Here is a 13,763-nt window from a genome sequence, read left to right as displayed (position 1 = left end):
CCGGAAGGCTCCTGCCCACTCACATCCTTCTCTTCCACTCCATCAGCACCACGCAGGACTGCACTGGTTTCTGTCCCGTCCTGCCATGGAGCTTTCCAAGCAGAAGAGATCTTGTCAATTTAATTTCTGCTTGTATGGTCTGTAGAAGGGAAATACCCTTGGATGTTTCTGCTGTGGGAGCTGATAATTTGTTCCTTTGTTTTCCCTTTTGATTAATTTTCAGTCCATGGAGATCCTTCCATTTTATCCCCTGGCATTTTTTTAAAGAACCTTTGCTACAGTGTTGTATCAAAGGCTCTCTGAAAATCCACATTTTAGGGACTGAACAACCATTTTCTGTGTGCATGTTGAAACCTTTGTTTGAGTCAGTAGCTATGGGTGACAGACACTAAGTGTCTTTTGAAAGAAACATAACTTACACAGACTCCCAAATATATAATATTTATCGATGCATTTACCAATATATGCTTTTTGCAAGTTTCTTCCAACTTGCCTTGCCCAGAGGACAAACTTTCTGATGTGCAATTTCCTTGAGTCCTTTTTTAAAATTGGTGTCAGGTTTGCTGACTTCATTGGTGCCAAGGCTGATACAAGTAATAAATTCCCAACTACACAATATTTAACAGTTTCCTGTTGCATTCTTTGAAACTCCCAGGAAAATCTCCTTCACCAACTTAATGAGCATGAAATACGGGACTGAACTGACATTATGCATGCTCTTTAGATAATAAACCAACACTATCAGCCTACCCTATGGCTATTCTACACCCCTTAGCACGGAATTACCTACTTTGTAAAAAAAATTTAATTATCTGTAAAAATTAATCCTGTACTTCAGGAAAAAGAAAGTCTTCACTGCATTATGCAAGAAGAATTCAAAATCCCTAGCAGGGGGACAGTTTTCTAGAAGTTCTGCAGAAAACTAACTATTGCTGTTACTACTTAATTTTAGAGCATGCTTCTACAATGGGTGGGAAGAGAAAGCAAAGTAGAGAAACCTGTCTTGTTAAGTACCAGGACTTCTTCCAGATTCAGAAGCTACAGAGTCCTTACTGGTAGTCTGTAGCTCTGCCTCTCACCTACAGTATCATTCCTAGGCTATTCTTCTTCCATAGTTCATTCTAAGCACTTCTCCAGTAGTAGAGAAGGGAAACAGCCTAGGCCAAGTATTTTTATTCCCCAGGGGGAACCTTGCCAGAGCCTTGCTGTGGAGGGCCACACAATGGCCAAGCTCCCCAGCACTATCTCATTCCCGTTCCCCTTTCCATCATCCTCAGAAGTAGATAACCAGCTGGGCACCAGTACTCTGCTGGAGTGTAACAGGGAAGACTGGGTGAGCAGTCAAAGTTGGAAACAAGCAACTGGGGGACTCTCTGGAGCCCAATTGATCAAGAATTCTGCAAGGCTGGAGCCAGCCATCCTCCAAATGGTGGCTCTGGTTCCCAAAGTACCCAACTGTCCTGGAAGTGCTGCTGCAACCCTGAGAATCATCTGGTTCTGCTGAGGGTGGTGACCAGCACAAAGCTTTCAGAGTCACTCTGTGTGATTCAAGGATGGCATCTTGTGAACTTCTACTCTATGATGTTTCTGTTTCACTTCTGATCCCTTGGAACAGCTGAAGGGAACACCCAAGTGTGCCGAAATATTGCTGAGGTGCACACACTGCTCCCTCATTTATACTGGTAGGAACCAGGTCTCTTCAATGACGGCTCTCCAATTCCCAGTCACACTTTTATTCTGTTCCCAGTCTGATCCTGACTGCCACTTTTGAAGAGCACAGCATGGAAAGAAAAGGTGCAACATTGCAGACAGCCTCTTGGTTCTAAAAATCTCTTGTATTTTAAATCAGGAAGTGCAAGCTACTGCACAATAACTGCATCATTGTTTAAATTAATGAAAAAATGTTACCCCTTTCCATGGTCATGTCATTGTATGCTATGAACGTGCAGTAACAATGGTTTCTTTTTCTTTTTCCTGTTACAGATGGGTGGTATTGAAAGCAATTTGCTCTGGGTGTGCTCCACTGCATGGAATGATTCATTATATCTCATGCAATATGCTTTTATAATATGGATTAATGTTTATTTGCCTGATCTACTTTTCCTTCCCCTGATGCACAGTCAGTTTATTAACTGACTTCATTTGGCTAGTGCAGTACAAACTGTTTAAATAATTCACATGAAAAATACAACTACATTTAAAATATCAAAACAGGAGTTAAAGTGAAAACTGTAAGTAGGAATTTTCTCACTTGTTAGCTTCTTAGATAGTGGTAACAAACTGCTGTGCACATTTTTGCATCACCTCCATCATCTGATCTCCCTCTTTAAATACATGGACTTAATTGCATGTGTGGGCAAAAGTTCATGTTTCAAACTGGCCTCACTGCCTCTCCTCCAAAAGCAAGCCACAAGTGGCCACCGTCAGCCAGCAGTTTTAGGTGCAGCTCAGCCTGGTAAAGGAGGAACGATTCTGGTTCACAGGAGGACCAGCGCATGTGCTGGTGGCTTGGCTGCAGTCTATAGGTCTGCTTGGGAGAGCGAAGATGTACACTGGGATTACAAGCTTTGCAGCTGAGAGGCAGAAAGACTGAATTCTCCTTCTGACTACACCTGGCACTAGCTACAGAGATAGTGGCAATTCTTGCAAATGACCTCAAAACCCAGCAATCAGAGGACAGCAAATTTGCGAGTTCGTGTTCAAAAGAGAAGAAAATATGATGGTGACTAAAGAGCAATGAAGGAAATATGCACAATAGCAGGAATGTTAAAGATTAGAGATATCTGGATGGGATAACTATGGCATGTACGTTATTTTGCAGGGTGTCTGAAGCTGATTGTTCATGAAGTGTTTTTGGCAGGCTTGTGGGTGAAGATATCCAAAGTCTTGAAAGTCTTCAGTAAATGCTGGAGTCACATGTGGTTTGGAGGAAAGAACAAAGGAGACAAGTCTCTGGCAACCCAGGTGTCCTGGTTTCAGCTGGGATAGGGTTAATTTTCTTCCTAGTAGCTGGTACAGTGTTGTGTTTTGGATTTAGGATGAGAATAATGTTGATGACACACTGATGTTTTAGTTGTTGCTGAGCAGTGCTTACACTAAGTCAAGGACTTTTCAGCTTCTCACACTGCCCTGCCAGCGAGTAGACTGGGGGTGCAGAAGAACCTGGGAGGGGGCACAGCCAGGACAGCTGACCCAAACTGGCCAAAGGGATATTCCATACCATGTGACGCCATGCTGGACAAAAAAACTGGGGGGAGGTGGCCGGGGGGGCATGGCCGCTGCTTGAGAACTGGCTGGACATCGGTCAGCGGGTGGTGAGCAACCACATTGTGCACCACTTGTTTTGTATATTCTATTATTATTATTATTATTATTTTACCTTCCTTTTCTGTCCTATTAAATTGTCTTTATCTCAACCCATGAGTTTTACCTTTTTTCCAATTCTCTCCCCCATCCCACTGGCGGGGGGGAGTGAGCGAACGGCTGGTGTGGTGTTTAGCTGCCTGCTGGGTTAAACCATGACACCAGGTTAGCATTTGAACCATTGGATCTGCTCAGTTACAAGCCTAAACCCGGATTTTTAGGGGCATAATTTAAGGCTACTACACCTGAAAGTTTCAGCACTATGTTTTTATTTTCTATGTTTTCTTACAAAATATAGGCCTGTCTACAATTCATTTCCAGCATGTGTTTTCCACTCTTAGAAATCCCAAATCCCTTCCTGTTAAAATACTATGTATGCTCCCAACACAGAAGAAAGACAAGGTGAAATCCTTTCTTTTCCATGTGAGAGCATAAATATTGTCACATTGGCCCAGACAAATGGCTTATCTGAAATATATACTACTGGCTAGGAAGCAAGAGCGCTAAAAGTAACTCAGAAGTGCACAGATTCAAGGCCTTCCTTCGGATTTTTCTGCTAGCCATCAAAGCCATGCCTTATTGTAATGGAAAGTGATGATGGAAATACTACTTTGCTCTCTGCCAAAATGAATCTTCCCTCCAGTCGAAATGGCTTAGCCAGATCAGAGTGCTATAACTTACACTTCCCTGTGCCAAGCTTTCTGATCCTGGCTCCTGGAATGGCTTTATAGCAGTTTCTTCTACATAATGGAACATTTTTCTTGCTCAGAAACACTTAAACTTCTGGAAAAAAGACAACTGTTCTAAAGGCTTTGTCTGCAGGTAAAAGTTTTAAATCCGCATTCTCAACAGTTCTGCCCCTGTCCACGTAAACCAGGATGCACTAAGCTGATCACAGTTTTGAACTTTTCAGGTTTTACTGCCAGCTCTGCTTTGGCTTGTGTTCTGTACTTAGGTAGCTGTATATAATTGAGAAAGTAGGTAACAAAGAGAAAGGCCGTAGCAAAGACACACCAATTAGAAGAATTAAGAAGAGAAAATGACCGCAATGAACAAAGGACTACCAACTATATTATGGCACTAGCATTTACCAAGAGGAGGTAAGAGAGTTTGCAGCTTAAGCTAAGGAAGATTCTGCCCTTTCTTATTACCTTTTGTCACTTCCTAACAAGATTACGATTGTTATATATGCAAATATGTCTAGTCTTCCTGATCATCAAAAAAAGTCGTTAAAAATAAAAGAAGAGCCTTCATGTGTGAGAAATGGCTTGTCACTACACTGACTGCAATCTATAAAATTTGAGTTCACCTAAATCACAAAACATGTTTTCAGCCAAGTCCCCACACAGCTATTGATCTTTTTTCTGAGTATTTCAAACCAAGCAATGAAGTCCCTGGTACCTCCTGACTCCATGAACAGATAGACAAATTCCACTTTCTCAGCAGAGAATATGCTGCAATTCAAAGGCACCTTCCTGTGTAGACTAAGAATTCCTCTGTGCGTCAGAAAAGTCAAATCCATGCCTTTAGACAACATCCGTCTGCTACTTAATTTCATGGTGACAGCAAGAACCCAACTGCTATCCTGTCAATCCAGTGAGAAGACCGCTCACCTTGGCTGTAGCAGAAGACCTACAGCATGTGGCTGAGCAGCTATGACACTACCCAGAAGAAAGCACATAGAATTATGCATACCCAAACAAGGCAGTTGTAAGGGTGAGGCTCAGTTCAAGATGAAGACACCTATATTTAGCTCTCTTTATGCAAGGTAGGGCAAAACCCAGTTGCCTAAACATCTGTAGCTATCTCAGACTGCCCAGGATATTCTGCCTGCCTTCCAGCCTCTGCTTCAAAAGGCACAGATGTCCTACCTACAAGTCTCATGCAGATTGTTTGGGTACCTAGAGGATATCCATATGATTCACACATGGATGAATCTCATCCTTAGGTGTCCATGCTCCCAATAGTCAATGGAGAGCTAGTCAATACAGTCCCTGGAACAAAGAACAGCTGATGGAGTTGATTTAATTGCCTGAAAACAGATGTTCAGGTACATATGAGACGCCTGGCCTTAAGCTTTTTGCAGAGGTCTTTAAGCTTCTGGACATTATGGAATGATGCAGATGTCCTGCAGGTCCTGTGTTATCGCTGTTGAGTCCCATGCAGATGTCTTGGGTGCCTAGGGATGTCTTTAATGACACTAAAGCTCTGTAATTGGGAGCTTTGATATCCAAGTGCACACCTATACTTAAATGGTTTAATCTGGATATATAATGCACGCAAAGCATTCAAGTACAATAAGTAAGCAGACACCAGCATAACAAAAGGACATTTTGATGGAAGTAAAAATTAGATTTGACATGTCTCAGAAGGGAAAATAGTTACAGAAGGGAAAATAGTTAATCCTACTTCTTATGTAAAAGTGAGGAAAACAGAGCATTTGAGCATAACAGCGTCATACAATAATTAAAAAAAGTTGTGATGGAAAAAAAATAAATACATTTCTAAAATCAGATTAGATAAAATGAACAATAAATTCAGGCTTGTAGCTCTTAAAATTATCATTGTACAAAACCAGTTCACTGAAATATATTGTTATTGTGCTATCATTAAATATGAATGCCTCTCTAAACCTGCTTCAGAGGATGAATTAGCATAGCTGTAATAGTCTGGAACAAACTTTGATCTAGTATAAAAAATTATAAAAGACATTTCCCACTTCTTTTCACTGGGAAGAAATTAGTTTTGGAACTGGTTTAGCTTATGCATTGTTTTATTAACTGGGACTAATTCCCAGTTTATTCCTCTATGTCCTTATGTGACCTACACTCATCAGTTGTAGAGAAGGAACAAGTAGACAAAATTTATTTTGCTTCCTAAACATTTTACAATCTGTGTCTGGAATAATTCCCCTCAACCACTTCTGATGTCAGCATGTATAGTAAACCAAAATACCTAGGTGTATGCTGGATATGTATTTGAAGCACCGGTGTTACATTAATGTAAATATCTCAAACGTAAATTGTTTATGTGTACATGAATATAAGGTGTTATTTTTTTCTTGAATGACAATATTGCACAGACATAGGTGATCTTCTCATGAAGCAGTACTCTTTCTTAATTAATTAGTTTAATTAACCAAATTAAACTAAACTTTCAAAATCACACAATTCCCCATCTTCAAAGCAACCTAAACTCTTAGAATCATAAGTTCTGTTGACTCAACAAGAATGTCTTCATTAGCTGTGAAAATGGGCCTTACGTTTTCCAATCCCTAGGGCACATAGCCCATTTACCTATGGTAATTACACAGCTATTAGAAATTACCTTCCTGTTATTGTGGCCTTTACACTTTCTTTCTACCAGTGCCTCTGTTCTGCCCTTACCATCATACAGTAGGCACCTTAGGACACGGACAGCGTGTGGGTCAGTGTCCCCTGGTAGAAGGCTGCCAGTCCCAGACCTGCTCAGCTCTGAATTGCCAGAGCTCAAAGACCTGGTGCAGTAGACATGCTTGGTCACATTTAGCATGGCCATCTCAGAGATGGTGGGCACCCCTGTCACTTCACTCCAGCCACAGCCTCAGTTTAAGGAGCCGGCAAGCCAAGCTCTTTGCAAAAGGAGAGCATGAAAACAAGCTAAATCAATGGAAAGCCTCCAGCAGAACTTGGCACCGGCCTGGAGACAGCAAATAGGTGACTAAATGTCCAATATCTGGTCTCGAATGCTGTGCAGTTGCCTCGCCAACTGCTGGCCTCACACGGTCTCTCCCGCCAGGAGGAAACACGTATGGGATTTCACCATGTGCCAAGGGTGGATCCGGCCCCACGGCACGGAGCCAGCTCGAAGCACAGGCTCTTGTAAGGCTGAACGTAAGCTTTACTTACTTTCAAGAGATAAAAGCCTTCCATGTACAAGTCATATTACACTATCTCAGTAACGTGCTTTGGTGCAAGATTAGCAAGTACGTGTAATTTTTTTAATGTGCTGCCAGAAGAAACACAATTACTGAAGTGGATTTTTTAGGGAACCGTGACACCGTAGATCCAGTCCCTCAGGCAATGTATCATATATGGTACAGGTATGGAGCACATCTAATTAAGTTTATAGGAAGGCCTCAGCAAGACTGTGCCGGGCAGAGCTCTGTAAGATTATCAGGATTCATCACCCCGAGTGGGGCTGGATGCTCATGAGAACTTTTGCAGGTACAAGCACATACACATGGGGGAAAAAAGAACAAAATAGCTAATAAACAGGTCTCATCTAATATGCTGTCCTAAATCATGTACAAATGACAAATGGACGTTTTCTCATGCTGTGTCTCAAATATTCCTGTTCGACTTATACTTTCTTGTCTGACTTTCTCAGCTGAGCATTTCACCTACTCAATAAATGTGTTACAGCATTAGAAACAGTTTAGTGGTTAGAAATTTATTCTTGGGACAACAAAGCTCTGTTCCCTTCACACATACAATTCTTTAATAATGCAGCAAATCAGGACATATATATTTAGTATTGTGTCTTGGATTTAAGCACAGGAACACAAAATGTTCTTCATTTTTTGATTCTGAAGGTAAGCTCATGGAAGTTACTATTTCATCCATATAGACAAAGTCATACAAAGGTGATGTTGTGATTAAGTTTAATTTATAACACAGATTTTTGCTGAACTTAGGGCATCCGGACCACACCTCATTTGCCAATGATCAAAAAATCCTCATGTGCTTTTAAACCTCAAGAGAGAAATTAATTGGTCCAGTAGACTGCATCTGGGCAGGGATTATTTTTGTGTATTGAATGAATGTACTGTAAAATGCAGACACTGGGGGCGAAGGATCAAGTCAGGACACATTCATTTTTGTTCTACTGACCATTCTGTACGAGGCAATTAGTAGAAGCTGGTACATGTATCATATTTCACTGCGAAATACTGACTTTCCACATTTCAGCAGAACCAAGGAGGAACTTGCAAATTTTATTTCAGTTCATATGTCTAACTAAAGAGATTGGTACACAAAGGGGGAAAAATGAGTATATAGCTTTATTCTGCAAATTCCTATCAGAAAATTCTTCTTTTTTTAACCAAATCAGAAGACAGACAAGGATTCAAAACACATTAAATAAAGGCCCCACATTGTTTCAGCCCAATTCTAATATGAAAACAAACACTTCACTGCCCCACACTTCCTTACATAGGCACTTCTTTACACACTTCTTACATAGGCACACTCATTTCCCATGGGACATGTAGGTAGCAGAATGAAAGTATTGCTGCAAGTAGCAAATGGAAGTAGGGAACAAAAGTGAAAACTTGATCCATTCATCACCTTCAATGGTCAGATCCACTAGGAACTCAAACCAAATTTGGTAAACGTTAAAGAAAAAGTCTTAACTAGCAAGGGAGAAGAGAATCTTATAGATTCCCTTCCTGATAACACAGAGGACAAGCATCTGAGCCACACACACAGAAGTAAATAAACAGAAACTTGTGTTTTCCCTATCCAAATCCCTTTTTTAATAAACAAAGTTAACTTATGGAAGAATTCTCTGAAAACTGATCATTTGAGTTCCAATTATATCTTATTTCAACGTAATATCTCCATTAACAACAAAGTAATACCCCTTATATCTCTCCAGCGCTTCTGCAAATACGGATATCTAGAAATTTTAAGTATGCGACTCCAAGAAAATACAGAACTGTATCAGGGCGAAGGAGGATGATTTTACCTTTAAACTGTAGGACAGTTATGACTACAGGCAACTATGCCATAGCTCTTTGGTTTAGTACCATATTCTAAAACTAACACTAGAAAGGCTAATGAAACATGGCTTGCAACTCTATAGGTATGTAATTTGCATTCCATAACATCTAAGTATGGAGCTAAAGGACAAAAAAAAAGAAATTGAGAGATGTCAGAAATTTTCATTGAAAATTTTATCAGCATATTTAGTTTGTTGTGGAAGCTGTTTCCACCCCACTTTTTCCAAAATTACTCGTCAAACTGCCCTCTCTGACTTTCTCTGCTAACACTGATTTTGGCTAGGACATCAGGAGGGGTACCTACTTAAGGAGCCACCCTTCTGCAGCTGCTCCGTAGCTCTGAGAGAATCAGCGACATGTTTGCATAAAATTAGTAACTATGGAAAACTGTTACTGCTCTCTCCAAAGGCCAGAACAAGACAGAGCAGACCAGGTTAGGTTGCATTTGTTTACAGGAGCAGATCATAACCAGCATAAGCGTATCAGTCTGACACAACGTAAAACTCCCACTGGAGTTAATGGGAATTTTTTATTCTAAATGAGTAAAAGACCAGTCCCAGAGGACCCACCAGAGTCAGGACAGGCCTCCGGGTGATACAGAAATGGTTCTTAATCATTGCCGGTTGCAATGAGAAAAAGCATCAGAGAAAGCTCAGCTGGACCAAGTACTTTCCAGCCTGCATTTAATTCAGAAGATGGAAGAATTGAAGTGACGAAGGATGGGAAAGAGAAGAACTGTGGAAAGCCAGAGGTACATTCAGTGGACGTGAATCCTGAGCAGATCTGTTGAATCATGAACATCACAGAATGTGCATTCAGAGCTTCTCAATGCTAAAAAGGCTTCTACTGGCTACCCACAGCCAGCTGTCTGGTTGAGAGTACATATTCTTTTCAAATCCCTTTTATAACCTCTACTCAAGAATTTCTAAGTGTATTTCTTATGAAACTTGTTCATATTGGCCTCAGACTCAAAGTGTACAGTCTTAAAATGCTTCCTCTGTACTTCCAAATAGTTCTACACTTAACATATGAATATACTAAAAAGACTTGTTAAGAAAAAAACACACCAGATTCTATAAAAAAAATTAACCCCATACAATTTTTTCATAATCTTCAGTACCTGAGCAAAAAAAATCCAGGTATCTAATAACAACATTGATCCAGCCTGTTTACACATCACACATCTAACACTGTCATTCTGCAACATGTCTCAATCTCACCCACTATCTGTACAAGATTAACTGATGTATTTTTCACATTTCACATTACTTACCAAGGTTACTGCAATCAAGGAACTTGCATAGTCCTGACACATATAATATAAAAATACTCTTTATATAAAGCTATATATATATGTACACACACAAAGGCACAGAAAGGTATCATAAAACTTACCATCACTTGCAGAAAGTGTGTCATTTGCACAGACCAGTGCCAAAGTAAACAGCAGATGCCGAAGATCCATACCTCTAATTCTGTAATAACAAAAGACAGTAAGGAAGTTTCTTTATAAACTAATATTACTAACTAATATGACATGACATTTAAACTATTATCTAGTTTTGTTGAATTTCTGATTGGATTTAAGCCAGAAGTGTATTTAGTTTATGGTTTATTGCATCATAAAGTCATACATCATCTTGCAGTCTAGAACAGCGAGTAAATACTATTTTTACGAAAGAACTAGCTTATGGGTTTCTACTTCATTTAATATAGAGGGGGAAAAAAATCAAGTATTGTCAATCTCTAGCCTGCTTGCAGGGAGTAGCCACACTCACCCCACAACAGCCTTTGGGGGATGGATCCCAATGACTAGCCTAGGTTAAATATGAAAGAAGGCAAAGAACAGTATCTATTTCAGGGAACAAAAACTCGATTATCCCCTTTTCAGCTCATGTTCCTCTGAAGCTGTATTCATCTTTGCATGCCATGTATAACCCTTCCTGGGTCTAGGACTACATGCAGTAAAGCTGAGAGGAGTAATGCAGTTTAATAAGCCAGCTCCCACACCAGAAAGCCAAATGGCTGTTAGCAGAGAAACACCAGCTTAGTACCTACGGCCACTGCCTGTGGCAGGCAGCACTCCAGGAGTGGAGAGGGAAGCAGTAGCTGCAGGGCTGCAATGATGAGAGTAACCTGGGATAATTCTATGGTCTGCTCCCTACCGGCACCCTGCACAGCCCCGAGCACCTGCCTTGGTGTCCCTGCTCTGCCACACTGCTCTTCAGGGGCCGCCATGGAGGCTGTCTCATGCTGGAAACTTCTACCTGCGTCATTTCTGAGAAGGCACCTTCCGACAGACCCGAGCACATCCACACAAGCCTCTACAACCTCCATGCATACAAACCTTTACAACCCAAGCATAACCCAATAAGCCTTTACAACCTCCCCAAAAAGCACACTCCTCCTTCTCCCTTATTTACCTGTGCTACACTCACATAGCCTACCCCATCACACTATTTTGCTCCTGTCATTATCACCAGCATTTGATAACAACAGGGAAGGGCAGGATGGGATATGCTGGACTTGCGGGCAGTGCAACCTTCTGCACAAAATTGTACCATGCCCCCAAAAGCTCATGAGGTGTCCATATGTAGTAGGGGGAAAACATACATACCATGGATTACTACCTGACCATTTACAACCATGCCAGTGGAGCACAGAGATTACCGGAGACCTTCAAAACCACAGCTACAACACCAGAATGAACACGAACACTGAAATGACAGTCAGGCAGCAGTTTCTTGTTCCCGTGGCACAAAACTGCCAAGATACACTGACACCCCAGCTCAGTGAGGCAGTGGGGAGAGAGAGAGGAATAGCTCCACTTTCACATTTGACCGTAAATTGGTATGACAAACCTTGACTCTACACTTTCAGTTAGACGTTTTCTTTCTTCATCTAACAGGAAATTAAATCACAAGTGTCCAAACAACCAAGCCCACTAATGAGTAGCAATCTCTAAGTGGGTGTTATCAATTAAAAACTGATGCTGTCAAATCTGGGTATCAAAAACTAGTCAGTCTCCTAGTAGAGTTAGCAAAGTTTGAATTAGTCAGAAACTGTAAAACACAAGCACGCTGAGTATGTAAAACTATGGTAACACTGAATTTAAAAGATATTTCCCTCCTTAATTTTCTTACCCCAAGAGAACAGATTGAATCACACTACAGAAAAAAAAGGAAACTATTACCAACTCCAGATTTCTCATTCATGCTGTTTAGTACAAAACTTGAAAATCAGGAGGTATTTCTCACACCCTCATTAACACAACTGCTCAGTAATTCTTGAGTTTCAGGCTCAGTGCAGGAGGCATTTATTCCAACTGGTCTAGGCTAGCAGAGTCTAACCCAGACCTGCAAAGGCAAGCCAGGAGATGCTCCCCACCGCACCCACACCACCGTGGGGATGCCCAGCCGCACCACCTGGGCACCCTGTGGCCAGTCTGAGTGGGCATGGGGCAGCTGCACAGAGAGAAGAGCTGGGGGAGCTCTGGGGACCTGCCAGGCGCCAGGCTTTCCCCTGGCCAAGCAGATACAGGTCTCTCCAAAGGTGACTCCCCCTTTCTCATGTGGACAGGGAGGAAGGAAGGAGTATGGTGAGGCTGGAGGTGCGTTAGTGACGATTTGGGGCAGTGTGAGAGTGAGGCAGCCTGGGGAGCAGGACCAGAAGCAGTGAAGGCTGCAGCTGCTGGAGTGCACAGGGCTGGGAAAAAGTTCATAAAACAAATCACAGGCCAACAATCCTCCTACTCTCAGAGAGGAGCTACACTGGCACAGCACGAGGTTCATCTGAGATCAGCCACGTTTTCAGCTAGCTCAATTGTTCCCCTGCTCCATCTGTACTCTTGTTTAAAGGATTCTTATTGTCTCTTATTAATAAATCTTCTACAGAAATGCTTCTCTCTATTTGACAGTTCCTCTCCTCCTACACGATTTCTACCCCATCGAACAGCCTCCCCCCTTTTCAGCCCTTCCACTTTCTCCCTAAAGTTTTGTTTTCTCTTTCACAGGCCCGAGCACAATGTCACTTTATTTACAACTTTCCTGCTCTCTCCCTGTCGAAATACCCAGGCATCCTGTGCTGACTCCATGTTCACACTTCCCTGTTCTCCTGTGTCCACCAGCCTCTGCTGGTCTTCCTACCACTCTTCTCCAAGCTTTCCTCCTGCCTAACAACGGCCACAAGAAAAGCCCAAACCCTCACAGGAGTTCTCCTGTGAGAACAAATGTTATCAACAGAGTCTGTCATTCAGAGCACATCTGTGAACACCGTTTTGTTTCTCATAACCACACCAAACAACTCCGTGGTGGGACCAGCATCAGTGCCCATGTGCAAGCTGTCACAGCACGGCTATCGCCTCCATCCCTGCCATCTCAGCTTACTCCCAGGAAGAGTGGTTTGACAGCCGGAGCACCAACCCAGGAGTCTGGAAATACATCCCAGAGGTCAACAATCACAATGAACTTCAATAAGGTCTTGCTGCTGCAGATGAAAACAATCCCATTCCAGTACTGCTCTACCTCTTGTGCTGGCAGACTTGTTTACATACCTGCATGCAGTGAACTCCATCATGAAGTTCCAGTTAAAATTAGTCCATAAACATTTATTGTAACAAATCTGTTTGCTGACCGGGTTT

The 13,763-nt window shown here is 41.8% G+C and overlaps 1 protein-coding gene across 3 annotated transcripts in view; it reads right to left on the bottom strand.

The window, feature by feature from the left end:
• GHR (growth hormone receptor) overlaps window positions 1–13,763 on the bottom strand; it is a 130,830-nt gene that overhangs the window by 56,394 nt on the left and 60,673 nt on the right. For all 3 annotated transcript variants that reach the window (XM_076363064.1, XM_076363062.1, XM_076363063.1), the window contains exon 3: window positions 10,520–10,599. In XM_076363064.1, the coding sequence (XP_076219179.1) occupies window positions 10,520–10,589 (70 nt within the window). In that variant the 5' untranslated portion in view covers window positions 10,590–10,599. The remainder of the gene's footprint in view (window positions 1–10,519; window positions 10,600–13,763) is intronic.

This window comes from Aptenodytes patagonicus, chromosome Z, assembly GCF_965638725.1.
Source record: "Aptenodytes patagonicus chromosome Z, bAptPat1.pri.cur, whole genome shotgun sequence".
NCBI lineage: Eukaryota > Metazoa > Chordata > Aves > Sphenisciformes > Spheniscidae > Aptenodytes > Aptenodytes patagonicus.
This window is presented reverse-complemented; position numbering and strand designations above follow the sequence as displayed.